The 22,037-nt window shown below is 36.8% G+C and overlaps 1 protein-coding gene across 5 annotated transcripts in view; it reads right to left on the bottom strand.

Annotated features, from left to right (window-relative positions):
• Positions 1-22,037, bottom strand: part of FOCAD (focadhesin) — a 311,119-nt gene that overhangs the window by 89,169 nt on the left and 199,913 nt on the right. For all 5 annotated transcript variants that reach the window (XM_068553655.1, XM_068553654.1, XM_068553656.1 and 2 more), the window contains 3 exons: positions 21,543-21,675; positions 18,160-18,345; positions 12,032-12,153 (listed from right to left, as the gene is read on the bottom strand). In XM_068553655.1, the coding sequence (XP_068409756.1) occupies positions 12,032-12,153; positions 18,160-18,345; positions 21,543-21,675 (441 nt within the window). The remainder of the gene's footprint in view (positions 1-12,031; positions 12,154-18,159; positions 18,346-21,542; positions 21,676-22,037) is intronic.

Genomic DNA, 22,037 nt, shown 5'->3' with positions numbered 1-22,037 from the left:
CTCTTACTTCAGAACCTCAAAATATTTTAAAATTTTGCTGCCACATAATCCATGGACATCATTGCACAACTGAGAATATCCACAGTCTCAGCAAATTGGCAAAAAGAGCACTGGATGTTCTTGGAAAGACAATGATCTCAACTGGCTTCTTAAAGTGGAGTTAAAAAAAGAAAGTAATATGAAAAAATGTAAAGGAACATGAGCAAATCAAATGCTGAGCTTCTAAGAACAAAGACTGTCATGCCAGGAAACCTATTTACAAGGAGGCTATAAACCGAAGGTTAAAGCTAACCCTCTTGCTGCTGTTCAGACCACATCTGAAGGTGGGTGCAGGGAAGCAGTCATGTTTGAGCCTAGACACCTGCCTGAACTCCCCAGGTTCTATGAGATTACACCTAGTCTTAGTGTTCTGTGGAGTTAGCTGTGACTAAACCTCTTTAAAAATGCACTTTCTCACTCTTTCCCTTACAGAAGAGAGACTTAGAGAAACAGCTTAAACATAGTCATGCCCTTACTCTCCAGTTGTGTTACAGGCAGAAAAGACTTCCTTGACCATGTTTAACAAAAACACATTTTAGGATGTGTTCAGCCACCCCACAGAGGTTAATGCTGCTAGGCTGAAAAATATAATTTGCATTATTAAAGTATGAAAATCATGTATAATTTGCTATACTGGTGAGATGGCTTTGAAGGAAGCCCAATCAACAAAGTAATTCCAATCATGAAGTTTCAACCCTGTTATTCAACAGATGATAAAGCAGGGTTCTCAACCACTGTGCACCAAGTTTTAATTAACACACGGAATACAGTTTTTCTAAGGCTAACTATGTATACCCTTGCAGTGAATGACAGGTGTCTAATGGACTGCTGAGGTGAGCAGCTTCTATGACTTAGGGAAGAGTAAGAGTTTCTATGTGTAAGAGGTAGTACTAAGTATAACGAAACATTACTGCACGTGCCTAAAAAAAGAGACTACGTTAGGGAAATACGCAAGTAGGGTAAAGTGGGAAAAGAAGGATGATAAGGCAAGAGTGGGAACAGGAGCAGGTCACAGGACTAAACAGGGTGGTCAGGGTATCTCGCTGAGAAGATGAAGCCTGAGTGAAAAGTTGAAGGAGATGAAGATGTAAAGACAAAGGTAAGTACTGGCGGGAACGTAAAATGGTTCAGCTGCTGTGGAAAAGAGTTTGGTGGGTCCTCCAAAAGTTAAACATAGAATTACCAAATGACCCAGCAATTCCACTCCTAGGTATATACCAAACAAAACTGAAATGACATATTTAAACAAATACTGTACGTGAATGCTCAAGCAGCACTTTCACAGTAGTCGCAAGGCGGAAATAACCCAAATGTTCATGAATGAATAAACGGATAAACAAAATATGATAAATCCATAATGGAATACTATTTGGCCATAAAAAGGAATGAAGTACTAATGCACGCTACAACGTGGATGCACCTTGAAAACATGATGTGAAAGTGAAAGAAGCCGGACACGAAAGGTCACATGTTATATGATTCCATTTATATTAAATGTCCAGAATAGGTAAATCCATAGGGAGAGAAAGCAAGTTAGTGGTTTCCAGGGGTGGGGAGGAGGTAGGGAGAGGAAGAAGTGGGAGGGAATGTTTAATGCATACATGGTCTCACTTGAGGGTGATGAAAATATTTCGGAACTAGACAGGGGTGATGGTTGCACACTGTGAATGTACTAAATACCACTGGATTGTACACTTTAAGCTTTAAAATGGTTAGTTTGATGTTATGTGAATTTTACCTCAATTAAAAAAAATACCACAAGGTAAGGCAAAGGTCCCTAAAGTGAGCACGTGGCTGACCTGTTTCAGGAACAGAAGGGAGGCCAGGGTAACGAGCACAGATAGAGTAAGCAAAGAGGAGAGTGTAAAAAGAGAAGGCTGGAGAATTAACAGGAGAAAGCAGGGCCTTCTAGGTCACTTCTCAGGACTTGCCTTTACTCTTACTAAAGGGGGAGCCATTATAAGGTCTTGAGAAAAATGACACGATCTAATCTACATCGTAAAAGGATCACGCTGACTGCTCTGTTGAGAACAGACTGTAGCAGGCAAAGGTCAAAGCAGAGAAATCTACTCAGAGGCTCCTGCAAAAATCCAGGTAAGAGATAGTGGTGGCTTGAGTGGTAGCAGTAACACTGTACAATAAAAGTTTTCGAGTATTTAGCTGTGTAATTTTTCCACCCTACCCCAAATATTAAGTAAAATGCCAATATATAAAACAGAAAACAGAGAAGCAAAATGTGTGTAAATGAAGTAAGGATGAAGGCTGAGGGCTTGGCGTTCAGCCCTCTTGATCATCTGAGTCTACTTTGTGGTGGTCCCTAGCACTCTTTAAAACACAGTTTTAACTAGAGGGACATAAAAGAGATCAGTGGTTGTCAGGAGATGGGGGAGCGGGGGAGGAGCTGACTACAAAGGAGCATGGGGGGATTTTCGGGTGATAGAACTGTTCTCATCTTGACTGTGGTACTGATTAGACAAATGTGTTCATGTCTCAAAATTCATAGAACTATATACTAAAAGGGGAGAAACCTACTGTATGCATATAACTCTAAAATAAAATTTAAAATACATAGTTTGAAAATGGCTACTTTTAGAACATACACTTCTCAAACATTCACCTCCCACCATCTAATACCCTCTGTATACTTCTTTGTCATCATCATTCAAAATCCACTCTTCCTCTTATCTTTCCTTTTCCTATCAATATTACCCCATCAATATTACAATCACCAGGTTTGAAATTTCTGATTTATCCTGGACTTCTCCCTTGCCCCCAACTCAACAGTCATCTCTACCTCTAAAATGTTTACTATGTTTGTCCCTACTTTCTTCCTCACTGGGTGAGCCCTAATTCCTGCCTTGATTACTGAGGCCACCTAACTGATCTCTTAACAGCCTAAAATCTTTCCTCCTTCTAATACATCCTGAATGGTGTTGCTACTACTACATTAACTCAGAACTTCTTTTCAAAAACCTTTGATGGTTCATTAAAGAATAAAGTCCAAATTCTTTTGTGCCATGTCCAAAGTATTTTAGAATCAAATTAAGAAATAATTTGTTGTAGGAACCTCCCTGGCAGGTTCGATCCCTGGTCAGAGAACTAAGATCCCACATGCCACTCATAGCGGCAAAAAAAAAAAAAAAAGAAAGAAAGAATTTGTTGTTATGTGAGAACTCTGCTGCCCTGCTGGTTAAGATCCTCATCCAATTTCCCCACTTGATTTTCTGCTCCTCTCTTTCATTTAACCTGTATTCTGGTTGATTTGGGTTATAAACCAATTCCCAAGCCTGTCCTATACTCTACAAGACCTTTGCATTCACTGACTGCTTCCACTGCTTTGAATGCCCAGTCTTCCTCTCACCTCTACTTTCTGAAATAATTTCTCCCAACCCTACGCTTGGAAGTACACTATATGCCTCTCCTGTTATATTCAACAGATTCCATCTTAGATTATTTGTTCATGGACCTTAATCTCATACAATCCCAAGGGCAGAGATCATATCCTATTCATCCCGGAATCCCTCCCATGAAACCCACAACAGTATCTCGCACTTAAGTGTTCACTTAAGTACCTGCTGAGTTTAACCAATTAAACGTACAGTGTTCGCTTTAAGGCAAAATCTTGTCATGTGAAAACCACACTGTCATAAACAAGTAATCACAGAAAGTCATGATGTGTAAAAGCACAATGTTAGAAAACTTTTTTTAGTAGGCACGGCTAAACACAAACACAAGTTGTTGAGGATACAGTTATTCGAAATTTTACAAAACATGTCCAAAATGTTCTGGCTGGGAAATGTTTCATTCCAGATTAAAAACACAGTGACTGACAAGGCGAAATTTTAAAGCGGGTATTATAAACTTTGTATTTTGAAATTTCCTAACGAAACTTTTTAATTTGTATCATACAAGTTCTAATGACATATACGGGAAATACTTGCTCAACAGAAATATCCTGCTCAGAAACACAATTCATAGATGTAGCGGGAATGTCAAAAGACAGAATGAAGAAGGAGATCTTGTTTCCTCACTGATGCATGTTTTTCCTGAAGGAACTACATGGCTACCTAATTAGATAATTTACTGTTCAGAATACACTGCCCAGAAATTTGGTAATGTTTTCTGCCTCTTGAGTGATCTTAACAAATACAATTATTCATTTATAAGAAAATACCCATTTTAACAGCACTTCAATAAATAATTTAAATCAAGTAAGACAAGCTTTGGTGAGGCTGTTTGGCTGTAAAACTAGAATGGGATAAGGTAGAGCAGCACATAAAAATCAACAGGTAAAGTGTTTGTTACTGATTTTAAAACCTCGATCTCACAAAGTAAGGCATATTCATGTTTCCCAGATGTATATATCATTATCAAAAGGATAAAAGTATTTAACTGCAGTTGTTACCCAGACACACTAACACTGAGCCACTACATTTGGTCTGTGACATACACACACTTGTCCCACATTCCCAGAAGAAAAACCATTTGTACTTAGTGTTAGAGACCCCCAAAGCCACTCAATGTCCCACTGTTTATAAATAAGAAATCATAGGCTTCAGTTGTCTGTCAATAGTAATCTTGTTTGCACAATATAAATTTTCTGTTATTCCTGTCCCCTGACAAATAGCGACTGGAAGACAAGAAGGGAGGGCTTATAGAGGACACATTTTTAAAGTAAAATGACACTCATCACTTTGTAGGTGCTTTCTGGACATTTAAAACTCTCTCTCTCCTTCCACCCTCCCTCCGTCCCTCCCTCATTCTCTCTCCAGCTCAGTCTATCTCTCTCTTCCCCTCTCCCCCCCGACTCCCGCTCCCCCTTCCCATGAGGATAACATTAGCTTGAAAGCTGACAATTCAATCACATCTCAAGCAACCATTTACTCTGTTATTTAATAGGAAGGGGGAAAACCCTGTTACCATAACAACTCACATCACATGGTAATTATGGAGTTTCTAAAATACAGCAAACCATACTTTTCACAGTGTTTTCTAAGGGGAATGTGTAATAAGCACAGATACCACTTCTCAAAATTATTATTCAAAATTTTCATCTAATTGTTTCATATTGCATGAATGCTAACATACTCCATGTTTTTCATAAGAAATATGTTTTTAAATAAAGAAGGAACTGAAAGAAAAGGGCAAATGATGGGTTATATCACATGTACTTTTGGGTATCTAGGGAAAAAATGTAAAGAAGGCAGAAGAAAAAAATTAATTTATAAGGCAAAACAAATCAAATGATGATCAATTTCAAAAGAAAGAAAGAAGAAAAAAGATTTCATTCAGAGTAGTGCCGCCAATAAGCCTGATAAAGGCTTCTCTGAAATAAAAATGAAAAAGAGCTCATTACCTAATGCTGAGGCAGAAATATGGTTGGGTAGCAGCGGCAGGATCAGGAAAATCTGCATGTGCCCAAAGATGGAGGAAATAATGAAGCAAGGCTGCCATTCTCATCCAGGGACAAATCAGTGTCATCCAATTTAGGTGAGAGTATCATGTCAGAATTAGAAATGCCAAAGGATGACAAGACAGGCAGCAACTTTCAGGGAAAGAAACTGTCATTCACCTTCAGCTTCCTCATCAACAGGAGCCAAGTTAGTCTCAGGATGAGAAGTAGTTATAAATCAGGGCAGAGGAAGACAGTCACCTGAGCTTGGAGAAGCCCTAGTAGATCTGAAATGACCCCTGGTTGTCCCCTGTTCAAAGGAGCAAAGAGAGAGAGGGCACTTCAGTTTTAGAGAAATCTAAACAGGACAGTGATTATACAGAACTGCTCCTGGTAGGTCAGGTCAAACCCAAATCAGACTTGGATCTGTGAACCTTCTGAAAGTATAACGTGGGAGACTTTCACTTTAAGAAAAGTCAATGAAAAACAAAAACAGTTTTTAGAAAGAAGGGGATATAATGCTTTCCAAAAGAGTTCATCTCAGATTAAATAGCTAGTTCTCCATGACACTGAAAATACTTGATTTAACTAACACAGTTATTGAGAAATATTGACAACTACATAAAGCAAAATACACTTCAAAATATGAAGAGCAGAGCACTTGGACATTCAAAACCAAGTTCTTTTATCCATTCATTCACTCACTCACCCATCTATAGTTGTATGCATTAGGGCCATAGAATATCCTATAGGTATATGTAACCTTTGGCAGAGAGGGGAGGCTAAACCATATAAATGAATAACAACACCAACAGTATATAATAGCTTGTTCAAATGACAATAATGTCATTTCTTAGTAAGACCTCAACAATTATTAGATTCACCATCAGTTTAATAGCAACATTTCTGGAAAAAGGAAACGATCCCACTAAATGCACATATAAAGTATAGGACACATCCAAGTTTCAAAAGGATGAAAATCATTTACAAAGTGTCTACTATGTGCCAGGAATACTAAGCACTGGAACGACACATGACCAAAACAAACTCCTTGATTTTATAAAATTTACACTTTAAAAAAGGAGAGAGGGGCTTCCCTGGTGGCGCAGTGGTTGAGAATCTGCCTGCCAATGCAGGGGACACGGGTTCGAGCCCTGGTCTGGGAAGATCCCACATGCCGCGGAGCGACTAGGCCCGTGAGCCACGGCTGCTGAGCCTGCGCGTCTGGAGCCTGTGCCCCGCAACAGGAGAGGCCGCGATAATGAGAGGCCCGCGCACCGCGATGAAGAGTGGCCCCCGCTTGCCGCAACTAGAGAAAGCCCTCGCACAGAAACAAAGACCCAACATAGCCAAAAATAAATAAATAAATTAATTAATTAATTTTTTTTAAAAAAAGGAAAGATACACACTAATTGTCATGTATGCTGTGCCACCCAAATCCCCACTTAAGGATTAGTAGGGATAGGTGGATAGATAAATAGTTTCAGTATTAAATAAATTGAATTCATAGTTACAAACATTCCTAAAGAAAACTCCAAGCACAGAATTTTCACTAGAAAATTCTACTGTCCATTTCAGGAAAAATTATTTATTAGGATAGCATTATCCTGATAACACATCAGGCAAAGGTATTACAAAGAAACTACAGAACCATACCCCTCATAGGTGCAAAGATGCAAAAATCCTTAACAAAATATTATTAGCAAATCAAATTCAGCAATAAATAAATAGGATACTTCATTATAATCAAGTGGAGTTTATCCTAGGAATGCAGATTTGGTTCACATTAGAAAATCAATCAAAATAATTCATCATATCAACAAACCAAAAAAGTATATAATCATTTCAATAAATGTAGGGAAAAAAACATTTGACAAAATTCAACATCTATTTGTAATAAACACCCTTAGCAATTTAGGAATAAAAGGAAACTTCATCAACCTAATACAGGATATCTACAAAATCTCTACACTAAAATAAACTAAATATAACATCATATCTAATGTTAAGACACTGAATGCTTTCCCCCAAGACTGTTAACAATATAAGAATTTCTGCTCTCACCACTGCTATTCAACCACACCAAAGGGTCCTACACAGTGCAATCATGCAAGAAAAAGAAATCAAAGGCATACAGATCCAAGAGAAAAACAGTATGACAATCTCTATTCATAGACAACATTACAATGAAAAACAAAAAGAATCTACAAAAAAGCTACAAGAATATATAAGTGGGTTTAGTAAGGCCATAAAAAAAGTATCAATTACATGTTTATATTCTAGCAATGAGCAGTTGGAAATTAAGACAAACCAAAAAACAGTCTAATTGCACTAGCATAAAAATACTTAGGGATATGCAATACTTATTAAATTTAACAAAATATGTGCAAGATTTGTAGTAAGAAAACAATAAAACATTGATCTAAGATAATAGAGAAATATACCTTGTGTATGGGTTGAAAAACTTAATATTATTAAGATGTCAATTCTCTCCCAAATTGATCTACAAATTCAATTTGCATTTCTACTTAAAATTACAGCAGGCTCTTTTTGTAGCTTCTCAAAGCTGATTTAAAATTTATGTGGGGGGCTTCCCTGGTGGCACAGTGGTTAAGAATCCGCCTGCCAATGCAGGGGACATGGGTTCGAGCCCTGGTCCGGGAAGATCCCACACGCCGTGGAACAACTAAGCCCATGCACCACAACTACTGAGCCTGAGCTCTAGAGCCCGCACACCACAACTACTGAAGCCCGCGCGCCACAACTACTGAGCCTGAGTGCTACAACTACTGAAGCCCATGCACCTAGAGCCCATGCTCTGCAACAAGAGAAGCCACTGCAATGAGAAGCCCACACACCGCAACGAAGAGTAGCCCCCGCTCACCGCAACTAAGGAAAGCCCGTGCACAGCAACGAAGACCCAACACAGCCAAAAATAAATAAATAAATAAATAAAATTTATGTGGAAAAGCAAAGGGCTTAAGACAGCCAACTTTAAAACAAAATTGGAAGATTCATATTACTTGATTTCAAGACTTATTATAAAGCAACAGTAGTGAAACTGTGTGGTTTTGATGAAAGTCTACACTCTTAGAACAATGAAACAAAATTGAGTATAGAAATAGACCCATACATATATGGACAAATGATTTTTTGACAAAGGTGCCTAGGTGAAGAAAGGATGGTATAATTCAACAAGTATAACTCATACCTTATGAAAAATTAACTCAAATAATCATAGGCTAAAATGTAAATCTTAAACCATAAAGCTTCTTCTACAAGAAAACTTAGGCGATCCATCAAGTGATTAATGGATAAACTATATATGATATATTCATACAATGGAATACTATTCAGCTGTAAAAAGGAATGAACTACTGATACATACTATAGTACATATAAATCTTGAAAACATTATACTAAGTAAAAAAAACCCATACCAAAAAACCCACATATTGCATGATTCCATTTATATAAAATGTCTAAAACTGGCAAAACTACACAGAAAGAAAGTGGATTCGTGGTTGCTGAAGGCTGGGATGTGAGGAAAATGGAGAGTGACTGCTAATGGGTACAGAGTTTCTTTTCATTATGATGAAAATATTCTAAAATTGATTGTGGTGATGGCTACGCAACTCTGTGCATATACTAAAACCACTGACTTGCACACATTAAATGAGTGAATTTTACGGTACATAAATTATACTTCATTTTTTTAAAAATTAAAAAAAAAGAGAACACAGGGGGGAAAAAAGCAGAAAAACTTTGAGACTGGGGGTAGGACAAAAAAGCAAGAACTATAAAAAGAAAAACTTGATAAATTCTTCAAAACTAAAGATCTTCTCTTCAAAAGACAAATGAAAAGACAAGTTACAGAGTAGGTAAAAACATGTGCAAAACACATTTCTAATTAAAAAAACTTATATCCAGAATATATAAAGAACTCTCATTTGAAAACAAAAAACCTGGATTAAAAATGGGCAAAAGAACAGAACACTCCATGGAAGAAAAAAATATGAATGGTGAATAAATACATGAAAAGATGTTCAACATCAGCAGTCATTAAAAAAAAACACGAATTAAAAACCACAAAAGGGAAACCACTAACCACTATGAGAACTGCTAAATTTAAAAAACTGACCATATTGAGCACTGGCAAGGAAGGCAGAGCAACCAGAACTCCCTTACACTGCCGATGGGGACTCAAAATGGGAGAGTCACTAGAAAAACAGTCGGGTAGTTTCTTATATTCACTCACCAAAAGACCTAGCGATCCCATTCTTGGGTAGTTATTTACTCAAAAGAAATGAAAACAGATGTCCACACATACACCTGTATGATAATGTTTATAGCAGCTTTAGTCATAATCTGGAAAAAGTAGAAACAACCCAAAGGTCCATCAATGGGTAAATTAATACACAGATTGAAACAATGATGACAGGTTTTTTAAAAACAAAAAGACTCAGAACAAAGCAGTGATGGGAACCAAAGCAAAGTCTGAAGAAACTTCAGCTGGAAAAATACCAAAGGGACTGCAACAAAAGAAATACTAGAAGAAAGGAGGAGAGTTAGGAAATACTAGAGTCATCCTGGAAAAAACCAAAGGTATTTTAAAATTGTTCTCTGATTGCCCTGGGATGGTACAAGGTAGTTCAAGAACTGGGTAATCATACTTCCTGGGTTCAATTTCCAGGCTCCTCTACTTACCTGTGTCAAGCACATTAACAGCACCAACCTCACAGTGTGAATATAGAGATTAAATGAATTAATACATGCATGGCAAATTTTGAAGTGTCTGAGCTGGTTATTAGCTATTATTATTGCAATTGTTATACTTATTAACTAGTTCTTAAAATTCTTCTTATTTGTTGTCAGACAGTCTGAGAAACTGCATGGCTCATTCTTTATCTCTTTTTTAAAAAAATGAATTATAGTAAGCAGAAAATGAATCCAAACAAAACCCTACCATAGATTTGGCAGAATTCTGTCTAATGTGTCTTCCAATTGACTCATAAAATTATGATCTTTTCTCATCTCTTGAAATTTTCTAGGCATTCTAAAATACAAGCAACAAGTATCATAACCCAAATATTTTCTCTGTTCACATCTAAGGTACACCTCATAAGTTCTGATTCCATTTTCTGAATTTATTAGGTGTCTTCTGCTACCTCCACATTAACACTTTTTTTGTTTCTTTTCTGATGGTACTTTTAAAATTAGGCTTCCATTAATACTTAACAATTTGGTTACCCACGTAGTACACAGCTTTAAAACCCAAAAAGGTACCAAATCTCTCTCTTCTCCATACCAACAAATAATATGCTAGGGAGAACAAATCTAGAAATTACCTATGCTTTTTCCTCTTTTATGAAATTAAACCTCTCTTCTTCCCAGAGAAACACTGCTCTCCCCAGATCTTTCTTCCCTCCTTAGTTAAATAAAGACACTGTGTTAGACAAAAAAGGTTCTGAACCAAATATTTACATAATTTCAATTCTAACTAAATATATAAAACTAATATGGGTGGCTAGGATAGAGGTGGGTCTTTAAAATCTGGCTATGCTGGGACTTCCCTGGCAGTCCAGTGGTTAAGACTCTGCGCTTCCACTGTAGCGGGCACGGGTTCAATCCCTGGTCAGGGAACTAAGATCCCTCGTGTCGTGCACGTGCACGGCCAAAAAACAAATAAACAAAAAATCTGGCTATGCTAATTGGTAGCAATTGGTATGACACAGAATATAATCAAATCAAATTAGTGATGCCAAGATTTATAAATTATGTCTCAAAATAAGATTTAATACAAACATACTGTAGAAGCAATATTTTTACCTCATATCCTTTAAAATTTTTATAATTTATATATTTTCATCTATAATTTGTATATAACTTACGTTTAAATTATGTAAAATAAACCTCTTTGCTGTGATATTTTGTTTTGTTATTCATTCATACATTTTAATTTATATATACTTGAATGAGTAACTGTCATAAAATTTTAAAAAACAACAAAAAAACAAATTTCCCAAGTGCTTTACAACTTCCCTCTTCCCTCTCGTATTGCTACCATCTGCAACGATCAGATTTCAAGCAAAAACTAATGTAACTTTATTTTAAAAGGGTGGTCTAAAAGAAAAATTAAATAAACACTAAAACCAAAGGTTTTTTTTTTTTGCCCTAAACAATATTATTTACTGTTAATTCCCAACATTCACAAAATATAAACACTGGTGCTCTACATACTTTCAAAGGATCACAATTAAGAAACAGGCAAAATTATTTCTTTAAATAATAAATTGGTATTTATTCTGAAATATGGAAGTTAAATACTGATGAAATAAACCAAATTCCAAGATACTACTCCCTAATAGGCTGAGCAGTGGGGAAGCATGCCAGTTTCTTTGAGAAATACCTCAAAATATTTTAGTATTCAGTTGGCTCAACTATTCTGGTTGTCTTTAAAAGCCACTTAAATTAATTATGATAAAGAGAAAAATAATTCCCAAACACACACTAAATTTCATGGGCATAAAGTGAAGGAGGGAAACCCCAAAACAGATATAAGCAAGAAGAACCTGTTACAGAGTATGGGAAGGCACCTACCTCATGCACTAGAGCGAGTGAAGTCTGCTTGAAACTTCGCCCTCTATTGGCCATCAGTCTATTCAATGGTTTGCCATCTTTACTCTGATACATTGAAATATCATAACAAAATAGCATACCACCTTAAAAGAAAAATAAAAAATAAAAACATTGCTTATGGAAAAACTCATTAATTAGGTTCTCAGTAATCCATATTCAATCAATCTGTATAGAGAGATTTAGAAATTAAAAGAATATGCTAAGCAAATTATGATTTTTAACTATGAATAAAAAAAAAGAAGAGCTATAAGTTACCATATTGAAACGATCACTTACTGACAAGCCTTATTCATTTGTAAATAAATGAGAAAATTTCAAATCATGTCTTATTTTAAATTTTGTGAACTGTTACTTCTAGAAATTCTATTAAGCTTTTCTTTAAAAACAAACTTCAATGAAAGCGAAATGCTTGTGTATGTCAGTCTTTGTGAACTCCTGATAATATGGGTTCCTTTAGTTTCTACCCATAAGTGGACTAGTTTTCCCTCATACCTGCACTCACATACGTTCACTCTCCCTTTTTTCCTCCCTTTTCTAACACACTTTGGGGGAATTTTTGCAACTATGTTCATGGAAGAGACTGGCCTTTACTATTCTCTTCTTCTACTTGGTATCAAGATTATGCTGATCTCAATCAAGAGTGTTCTCTCTTTTTTTTTTTTTTTCTCTGTTGAAGTTTATAAAGACCACTGTTATTTCTCCCTTAATTTTTTTGAGGACTTCACCAAGGAAGCCATCTGCACCTAGGTTTTCTTTGTGGGAAAGTTGTTGCAGATTCAATTTCTTTAATACATATCAAACTATTCATATAGTCTATTTCTCCTTCTGTCAGTTTTGCAGTTTTATATTTTGAGGAATTTCTACATCTCATCTAAACTGTGAAATTCATTGGCTAAAAGTTCTCCAAAATATTCTTTAATGTTTTGAACGCTGTAGGGCCTGAAGTAATGTCTCCTTTGTTGTTCCTGATATAGGTGATCTATATTTCTCTATTTTTTTGTACAGCCTTACAACAGCTTTATCAATTTTCTTAAACTTTATTTTTTTTAAACTAGCAGCGTTTTTTATTTATTTATTTATTTTTAATTTTTATTTATTTTTGGCTGCGTTGGGTCTTCATTGTTGTGCGTGGGCTTTCTCTAGTTGTGGTGCGTGGGCTTCTCATTGCAGTGGCTTCTCTTATTGTTGGAGCAAGGACTCTAGGCGCATGGGCTTCAGTAGTTGCAGCACGCGGGCTCAGTAGTTGGGGCACGTGGGCTCTAGGGCCCGTGGGCTTCAGTACTTGTGGCACACGGGCTCAGTAGTCATGGCTTGCAGGCTCAGTAGTTGTGGCGCACGGGCTTAGTTGCTCCGTGGCGTGTGGGGTCTTCCCAGACCAGGGATTGAACCAGTGTCCCCTGCACTGACAGGCTGATTCTTAACCACTTCGCCACCAGGGAAGTCCTCGTTAAACTTTTCAAAGAATCACCTTTGGCTTTGCTTATTTTCTTTATTTCCTGTGTTTCCTATTGCATTGATTTTTATTCCCATCTTTATTATTCCTTCCTTTATCATTTCCTTATGTTTAATTTGCTGTTCTTCTCCAAGTTTCTTGAAATAGAAGTTTAAATTATAATTGTTTTCCTTTCTTCTTTTTTCAGTATATGCATTAAGGGTATAAATTTCCTACTAACACTGTTTTTTTTTTTCACAGGTAAAGCAGATAATTTTTAATGAAATGGGTGAACTTGAAAATGGAAATTATAAGACTTCAAAAGATTTTTTTTTTCCCCACCACCACCACCCCCGACCTCCACTTTCCCTCCTTGGTGTCCATACGTTTGTTCTCTACTTCTGTTTCTATTTCTGCCTTGCAAACTGGTTCATCTGTGCCATTTTTCTAGATTCCACATATATGCGTTAATATACGATATTTGTTTTTCTCTTTCTGACTTCACTCTGTATGACAGTCTCTAGGTCCATCCATGTCTATACAAATGACCCAATTTCGTTCCCTTTTATGGCTGAGTAATATTCCATTGTATATACGTACCACATCTTCTTTATCCATTCATCTGTCAATGGACATTTAGGTTGCTTTCATGACCTGGCTATTGTAAACAGTGCTGCAATGAACATTGGGGTGTATGTATCTTTTTGAATTATGGTTTTCTCTGGGTATATGCCCAGTAGTGGGATTGCTGGGTCATATGGTAATTCTATTTTTAGTTTTTTAAGGAACCTCCATACTGTTCACCATAGTGGCTGTATCAATTTACATTCCCACCAACAGTACAAGAGTGTTCCCTTTTCTCCACACCCTCTCCAGCATTTGTTGTTTGTAGATTTTCTGATGATGCCCATTCTAACTGGTGTGAGGTGATACCTCATTGCAGTTTTGATTTGCATTTCTCTAATAATTAGAGATGTTGAGGAGCTTTTCATGTGCCTCTTGGCCATCTGTATGTCTTCTTTGGAGAAATGTCTATTTAGGTTTTCTGCCTATTTTTTGATTGGGTTGTTTGTTTTTTTAATATTGAGCTGCATGAGCTTTTTATATATTTTGGAGATTAACCCTTTGTCCGTTGATTCGTTTGCAAATATTTTCTCCCATTCTGAGGGTTGTCTTTTCATCTTGTTTATAGTTCCTTTGCTGTGCAAAAGCTTTTAAGTTACATTAGGTCCCATTTGTTTATTTTTGTTTTATATCCATTACTCTAGGAGGTGGGTCAAAAAAGATCTTGCTGTGATTTACGTCAAAGAGTATTCTTCCTATGTTTTCCTCTAAGAGTTTTATAGTGTCCGGTCTTACATTTAGGTCTTTAATCCATTTTGAGTTTATTTTTGTGTATGGTGTTAGGGAGTGTTCTAATTTAATTCTTTTATATGTAGCTGTCCAGTTTTTTCAGCACCACTTATTGAAGAGACTGTCTTTTCTCCACTGTATATCCTTGCCTCCTTTGTCATAGATTAGTTGACCATAGGTGTGTGGGTTTACCTCTGGGCTTTCTATCCTGTTCCATTGATCTATATTTCTGTTTTTGTGCCAGTACCATACTGTCTTGATCACTGTAGCTTTGTAGTATAGTCTGAAGTCACAGAGTCTGATTCCTCCAGTTCCATTTTTTTCCCTCAAGATTGCTTTGGCTATTCGGGGTCTTTTGTGTCTCCATACAAATTTTAAGATTTTTTGTTCTAGTTCTGTAAAAAATGCCATTAGTAATTTGATAGGGATTGCGTTGAATCTGTAGATTGCTTTGGGTAGTATAGTCATTTTCACAATATTGATTCTTCCAATCCAAGAACATGGTATATTTCTCCATTTGTTTGTGTCATCTTTGATTTCTTTCATCAGTGTCTTATAGTTTTCTGAGTACAGGTTTTTTACCTCCTTCAGTAGGTTTATTCCTAGGTATTTTATTCTTTTTGTTGTAATGGTGAATGGGATTGTTACCTTAATTTCTCTTTCTGATCTTTCGTTGTTAGTGTATAGGAATGCTAGAGATTTCTGTGCATTAATTTTGTATCCTGCAACTTTACCAAATTCATTGATTAGTTCTAGTAGTTTTCTGGTGGCATCCTTAGGATTATCTATGTACAATACATGTCATCTGCAAACAGTGACAGTTTTACTTCTTCTTTTCCAATTTGGATTCCTGTTATTTCTTTTTCTTCTCTGATTGCCGTGGCTAGGACTTCCAGAACTATGTTGAACAATAGTGGCAAGAGTGGACATCCTTGTTGTGTTCCTAATCTTAGAGGAAATGTTTTCAGTTTTTCACCATTGAGAATGATGTTTGCTGTGGGTTTGCTGTGGGTTTGCTGTATATGTCCTTTATTATGTTCAGGTAGGTTCCCTCTATGCCCACTTTCTGGAGAGTTTTTATCACCTACTAACACTGTTTTAGCTGCATCCCACAAGTTGTAATTTGGCATGTTTTCATTATCATTCAGTTCAAAATATTTTCTGATTTCCATTTTGATTTTTTTCTTTGATCCATGGATGATTTATAAGTGTACTGTTCAATTTCCAGGCGAGTGGAGAAATTCTAGTTATCTTTTTGTTATTTAGTTTAGCTTAATCCTATTGTTATCAGAGGACAGACTCAATGACTTCAATATTTTGAAATTTGTTGAAATGTATGGTCTGCCATATAACCATTTTGATAAGTTTCCAATGTACAGTTAAAAAGCATACAAATTCTATCACTATAAGATAACAATGTTCCATATGTCACTTAAGTGAAGTTTCTTCATAGTATTATTCATATATTTTGTGAACTTGATTTTTTTGTCTGCTTGTTCATCACACCACTGAAAAAGCTGTCTAAGGGTTTCCCTCTATTATTGTGCATTTGTCTATTTAGTTAGTTCTGATAATTTTTGTCATATAGTTTGAAACTCTGTTATTTTGGCACATTGATTAGAATTGTGATACTTTTCTAATGGACTGACTTCTTTATCTCCATGAAATATTCCCTTCATTTCTAGCTTCTTCCTTTTTCATATGTCTAGCACTTTTTCACTGGACAGTATATGAAAGAACCACAGAAATTCTAAATGATATTATTTTTTTAATCAGAGGATTTTCTCCTCTGTTAGGCAGACAGAGTGAAGGACAGATCATCTCAGGTGAATGAGGGATTTAACTGAGTTAGGCTTGACTATAGCTTTGGTAAATCTCAGTCTACCTCTGGTTCAACCCTGTTCCTAAGACATGCCTCCTCAAGATTTTCAACTGACAGTCTAATCGGTCTTTGACTCTTCAATACAGAAAGATTATGGGTGATTCAGAGATTTGGATCTGTCCTCAGAAGTTTTCAGTTTAGCTTTTAACTTCCCAGAAAGCTGAAAAATTAGACAAATATCTTAAGGGAGAAACAGGCTGTGTGTTTGAAGGGTCTCAAGTCCCCAGTCTTGTCACTCAGGTTACCACATAAATGTCATGATCTCTGTTGGCTTCTCTGCCTCCTGCACCAGCCTCTTGTTAAGGTCAAGCCTGAATTTCAGCCTCTATCTGAGGCCAAAATTACTAAGTGCATCCAAGTGAAAAGAGCTGTAGATCTCAGTATCAATTCACTACTTGTGTGCTTTGTTTTCAGGCCCATTCTCCTAGCCAGTCTTTGTTTCCTAAGCACCACAAGACTGGAGATTTCACTGCCTCTCAGAAGCATCAGCCTAGTTCTTTAACCTTCAGTGCAAACTCAAAAGTCACCAAATTGCTTATGAGGAAAATCTGCAGTTTGTCACCTGTACTAGAATCTTCAGAGAAACATAACCAACAGGATATATATAGGTACAGATATGTAGATAAGCAAGAGGAGATTTATTATGGGAATTGACTCCCAAGATTTTTGAGGCTGAGAAGTCCCATGATCTGCTGTCTGCAAACTAGAGAACCAGGAAAGCCTGTGGTGCAATTCAGTCTGAGTCAGAAAGCCCAAGAACCAGGAACACCAATGTCCAAAGGCAGGAGGAGATGGATCTCCCAGCTCAAGCAAAGAGAGCAAAGTCACCCTTCCTTTACCTTTTTGTTCTATTCAGGTCTTCAATGGATTGGATGTTGCCCACCCACACTGCTCAGGGTGATCTTCTTTACTCAGTCTACTGATTCAAAGGCTAACCTCTTCTGGAAACACACTCAGAAATAATACTTACCAGTTATCTGAGCATCACTTAGCCCAATGAAGATGACACATAAAATTAATCATCACATCAGCCTAGTCCCATGAAACCACTAAAAGCTTTACTGGTTTCTCTGTCCTCCAACAGGCCTCTTCCTGGGCCAATACCCAATCCCAGCCCACAACCAGAATCAGTGAATATCTCCCATGGGGTAGGGGCCAGGGGGTGGGACAGGTCCATAGGGAACAATCTAAAATGTTCTCTCCATTCCGTAATTTCAGTCTATTCTTTGTTTTATCTATGTCTTTGTTTCTACAGTTCTCTGATGGCTTTAAAATGTGATTCATTTTTGTAATTTACCCAGCTGTGTCTAGACGTTAGCAGCAGCAGCAATGCCTTTCCATGCCCTATTACACCCTACTTGGAAGAGAAACTTAAATCATCACATTAAAATCCTGTACCTTGATACTATGTATTGTGCTTACCCGCAAGGCCAGGTTTCAAACCTGGTTGCTTGTTTGTTTCATACATTTTCAACATAAAATTGGGGATTCCTGCTACAGTCTTTCCTTGATCTAAGCGGGCACCTCCTTTTAATGCAGAGTGATACACCCCACGGGGCATATTCACCATTTCTTGCTTCACAAGTGATGTAAAAAATTCCTCCAAAGCTGAAAGAAATAAAAGGAGACCAAAAGTAGAGTGAATATAGCATGCTAGAAGAGAAACATTCATTCTTAACTCATACACACACACACCACCAACAACAACTTAGCTATATTTCAGGTCAAATTTCACAAAGTAAAAAAACAATGATTGATTCCCAGCCCTTTTTTAGTCTTCCCCAAACCAGAATATGGCACCCAGTTACTCAACCTTAAAAACTTAGTCATTCTTAATTCCTCTCTTTCTCACACTCCTTATATGTAGCAAGTCCTTTTAGATCTACCTTTAAAAATAGATCTCAAATCCATCCGTTTCTCTCCATTTTCACTGCTACTTGCCCAGTCATTATCTTCTCTCTTCCTCATCTGGATAAATTTAAAAACTAGTTCTTGGTTTCTTCTCCTCATGACCACTCCTCTAAACCATCCTCTACCCAGAAAGAAGCTAGAGTTTTATGTCATTTCCTTCCCTAACATCTTTCAATGCTTTTTCACTGTACATAGAATAACGTCAAGACGTCTGACAATGATCAAGGCTTTCTATGACCTAGCCCCTGACTCTCCCTGTGACCTCATCTCTACCACCCACCTTCTTTCCTAGCTGTGTTAAAGACACACTTCCACACGGCCTTTTTTCCATTCCTCAATAACACAAAGTTCATATCTAAGTCAAGGCCACTGCACTTGCCATTCCTTCCACCTGGAACATACTAATCCCCAATGTCCACGTGACTGGCTCTTTCCTGTCATTTAGATATTTTCAGAGAGGCCCTTTATGACTATCCATCATTCTGCAGTAATATCAGTACACTTATTTTAAAAGATTAATTCATTATTTCTTTGTTTGTCTTCCTTCTAATTAAGCCCAAGCTCTTTATTGCTTGACGTCTTCACTTATTATAAGGTAATGCAGTAATGTGGGATCAGAAGACAATAGGGTATCCAAACAAAATACCTGATTAGCACTATAGGTTTATATTCAAGTGTTATTTTCCTAAGGACCACTAGAGGTTGCCCAATGCAGAAACAAAAACAACAAAAATTAAAGCTAAACAAACCATATGGAAAACAAAAAAGGAAACTACCACAGGTGCCTCTTATTATAGGAACAAAAAGCAAGAGTCTGCCTACCTAAACTAGAATTTCATTCTGAATGGTCTAAAAGTCTCCTTTAAATGACCACGATTAAATTAAAGGCAGAAGTACTCACTGGAACATGTATTATGTACCCAGTTCTGTCATTCCTATATAGAACTTTCCTAGGTGCAACAAAGCTTCTCTATTCAAAGCCCAGAGAACACCTGTGTAGTATGTTTTCCATGTACCCCTCCAGATCCACCCTCTCAACCCTACTCTGTGCCCTGGAAGAATAACCTTTCACAACTGCATCATCAGACTCCCTTGTCCTCTGGCTTTTAGTTGGCTTCATCCAGTGGGAGACACTGGCAGGAGATCACAGGGTGAAAACAGAGGTGAGGGCAAGTACTCCCCAGACACCCTCCTGCAGGACTGCTCCAGGTCGTCTGCATCCCTCTTTTGAAGGGCCTTGCTCCACACTCAGGAGCTTCTTACGACACAGAAGCTCTCTCTTATTCTCCTAACTGCTCCCTTCCCTTCCCTCTTCAGGCTGAGGGACATTAACCACTCTTAGATGATTCACCATTGCTTGTGAATTTCCTTTAACCTTGACAACACACCTTTAAGCAGTCCCTTTATTAAACTCTCAATTACTCCCTCTGAATTTCCTGCAAAGACCCTGATCAACACATCATCTAAATGAAAAGTGTGAGTAATATCCAACTGCAGGTCATACATTTCAATTCCTGTATGTACATGCACATGTATGACTGCTTCAAGCTTGGGAGGAGTATAGACTTTTCAGAATGGACCTAAGAATCATGCATTTGTGAGGAAAGAATTTCACGCTTTCTCAGAAGACATCCTATTCTGGTAAAAGCTGATACATGTCAAGAGATTAAGTACACATCTGCACGAAGACTAACCCAGGAATGAAAATTTGTCTACTTGTCAAGCTCTTCAGAGAATTAAGGATTATCAAATAATTCCAGCCCTGAGAGTAGTTTAAATGAAAGTAAAATACCATGAATGCAAAAGCCCAAGAGGACTTTGAACTCTAAGGTTATTCTGGGATACAGCAGGAACTTTGGAAAACTGACGGCTTTTTTCTTCCTTGGACTTACTATTAACCGCAGGGGAGGTCCTAGACTCTGAAGAGCCTTCAGGTAGGAAGTGGGGACGAACAGGAGAAAGAAAAAGGGAACAAGTCCTTGAGGCTTGTTCTGGACATCAGGAGAAAAGAAAAGGTGAACTCTGTCTAAGTTGTACCATTCAGTTTTCTCTAATGAAAGGAGGCAGGAATTTGGGACAGGAGCTTTGTCTAGCAAGAAATACTACTATATACTTGGCTGAATTCCTTAGGAATCTCCATGTGGGATGAAACCAAGGATAAAAACTTCTAACATTACAGGCTACTGAGATTATGACTGAGAAGATAAAGATGACATTTCTCGTGTTTATTGAACTTAATTTTCAGAAATTAAATTTTTACATCCATGAACATTCAGGGTAGATTTGGGACAGAATATGGTAATAGATGCATGCTTGGGAAAATGTTGGCTACTATTGAATGAGAATAATTAGGTATAATTAGAATAATTTTTTAAAATGTCAAGGTCCTGTACGCTTTATATCAAAGCTGAACAACCATACAAGTTAATCTATTTTTTAAAAGCATTAATGTATAGCTCTCAAATACTGGTACCACCATTTCTTTAGGAAGAATATATTTCTAATGATGAAACTACCCAGGAAATTTCTGAAGATCCTAATGATCTTTTCACTTATCTTATATAAATAAGCTAAAGAACCATTTAAATCAGTGACTTAAAGTCCCACTGCAAATTTGCCTTGTAGAATAAATTTAACTTTTGAGATGAATTTAAATTTTTCAGTGAAAATGGTTGTTTAAACTAGTTCTCCAGTTTATTTTTACTTGAGTCTAACATTTTTCAGTGTGTTTTGAACACCATACTACCTCAAGCAGTCCCTATAAGACACATGGAAAATAAGTATTTAAGATTAAACTAAGCTATAATATGTGTACATCACAAAAGAGCACAATTAATCAGACAGTTAAAATCACTAAAAAAATGCTAGCTTCCCTGACACAAAATAGGAGTCACCTGGTAAAACGGAAGGAGCAGTGAGTGACAACAGTTTGAGATAGCAAGAACCAGGAATGGAAAGATCCACGTCCTTTTCATCACCCTCCTCGTCTTCATCTAGGTCATCAGGAATTTGGATTTCTGGTCTTATCTGAAATGATAGAGAAGGCGATACTAAAATATTATGTAAAATCTTTTCCTTGTCCTTTAAAAAATTAAGTTAGACTCATTGCTCTACAATGTCAAAAGACCATTAAAATTAATTTAAAAAATCTATTCATTTTCAGGTTAACTAAATGGTAAACTCTAATCATCTTATTAGATACACTCCCAGATCCATGGAAAGAACTAATGGTAATATAGTAAGAAAATCGCCATAAACCAGCCTAAGCAATGATTACTATAGAAAACTAATAAAATTTTTACACCATCTGACAATAAAATGCAAACACACATTCAATATATTGAACTTCCGTAGTTTATAATTAAATATTTGCCTTGTCTGAATACATT

Source organism: Eschrichtius robustus, chromosome 10 (genome assembly GCF_028021215.1).
Source record: "Eschrichtius robustus isolate mEscRob2 chromosome 10, mEscRob2.pri, whole genome shotgun sequence".
In the NCBI taxonomy this organism is placed as follows: domain Eukaryota; kingdom Metazoa; phylum Chordata; class Mammalia; order Artiodactyla; family Eschrichtiidae; genus Eschrichtius; species Eschrichtius robustus.
The sequence above is the reverse complement of the archived record's forward strand: the minus strand, read 5'-3'. Positions and strand labels throughout refer to the sequence as shown.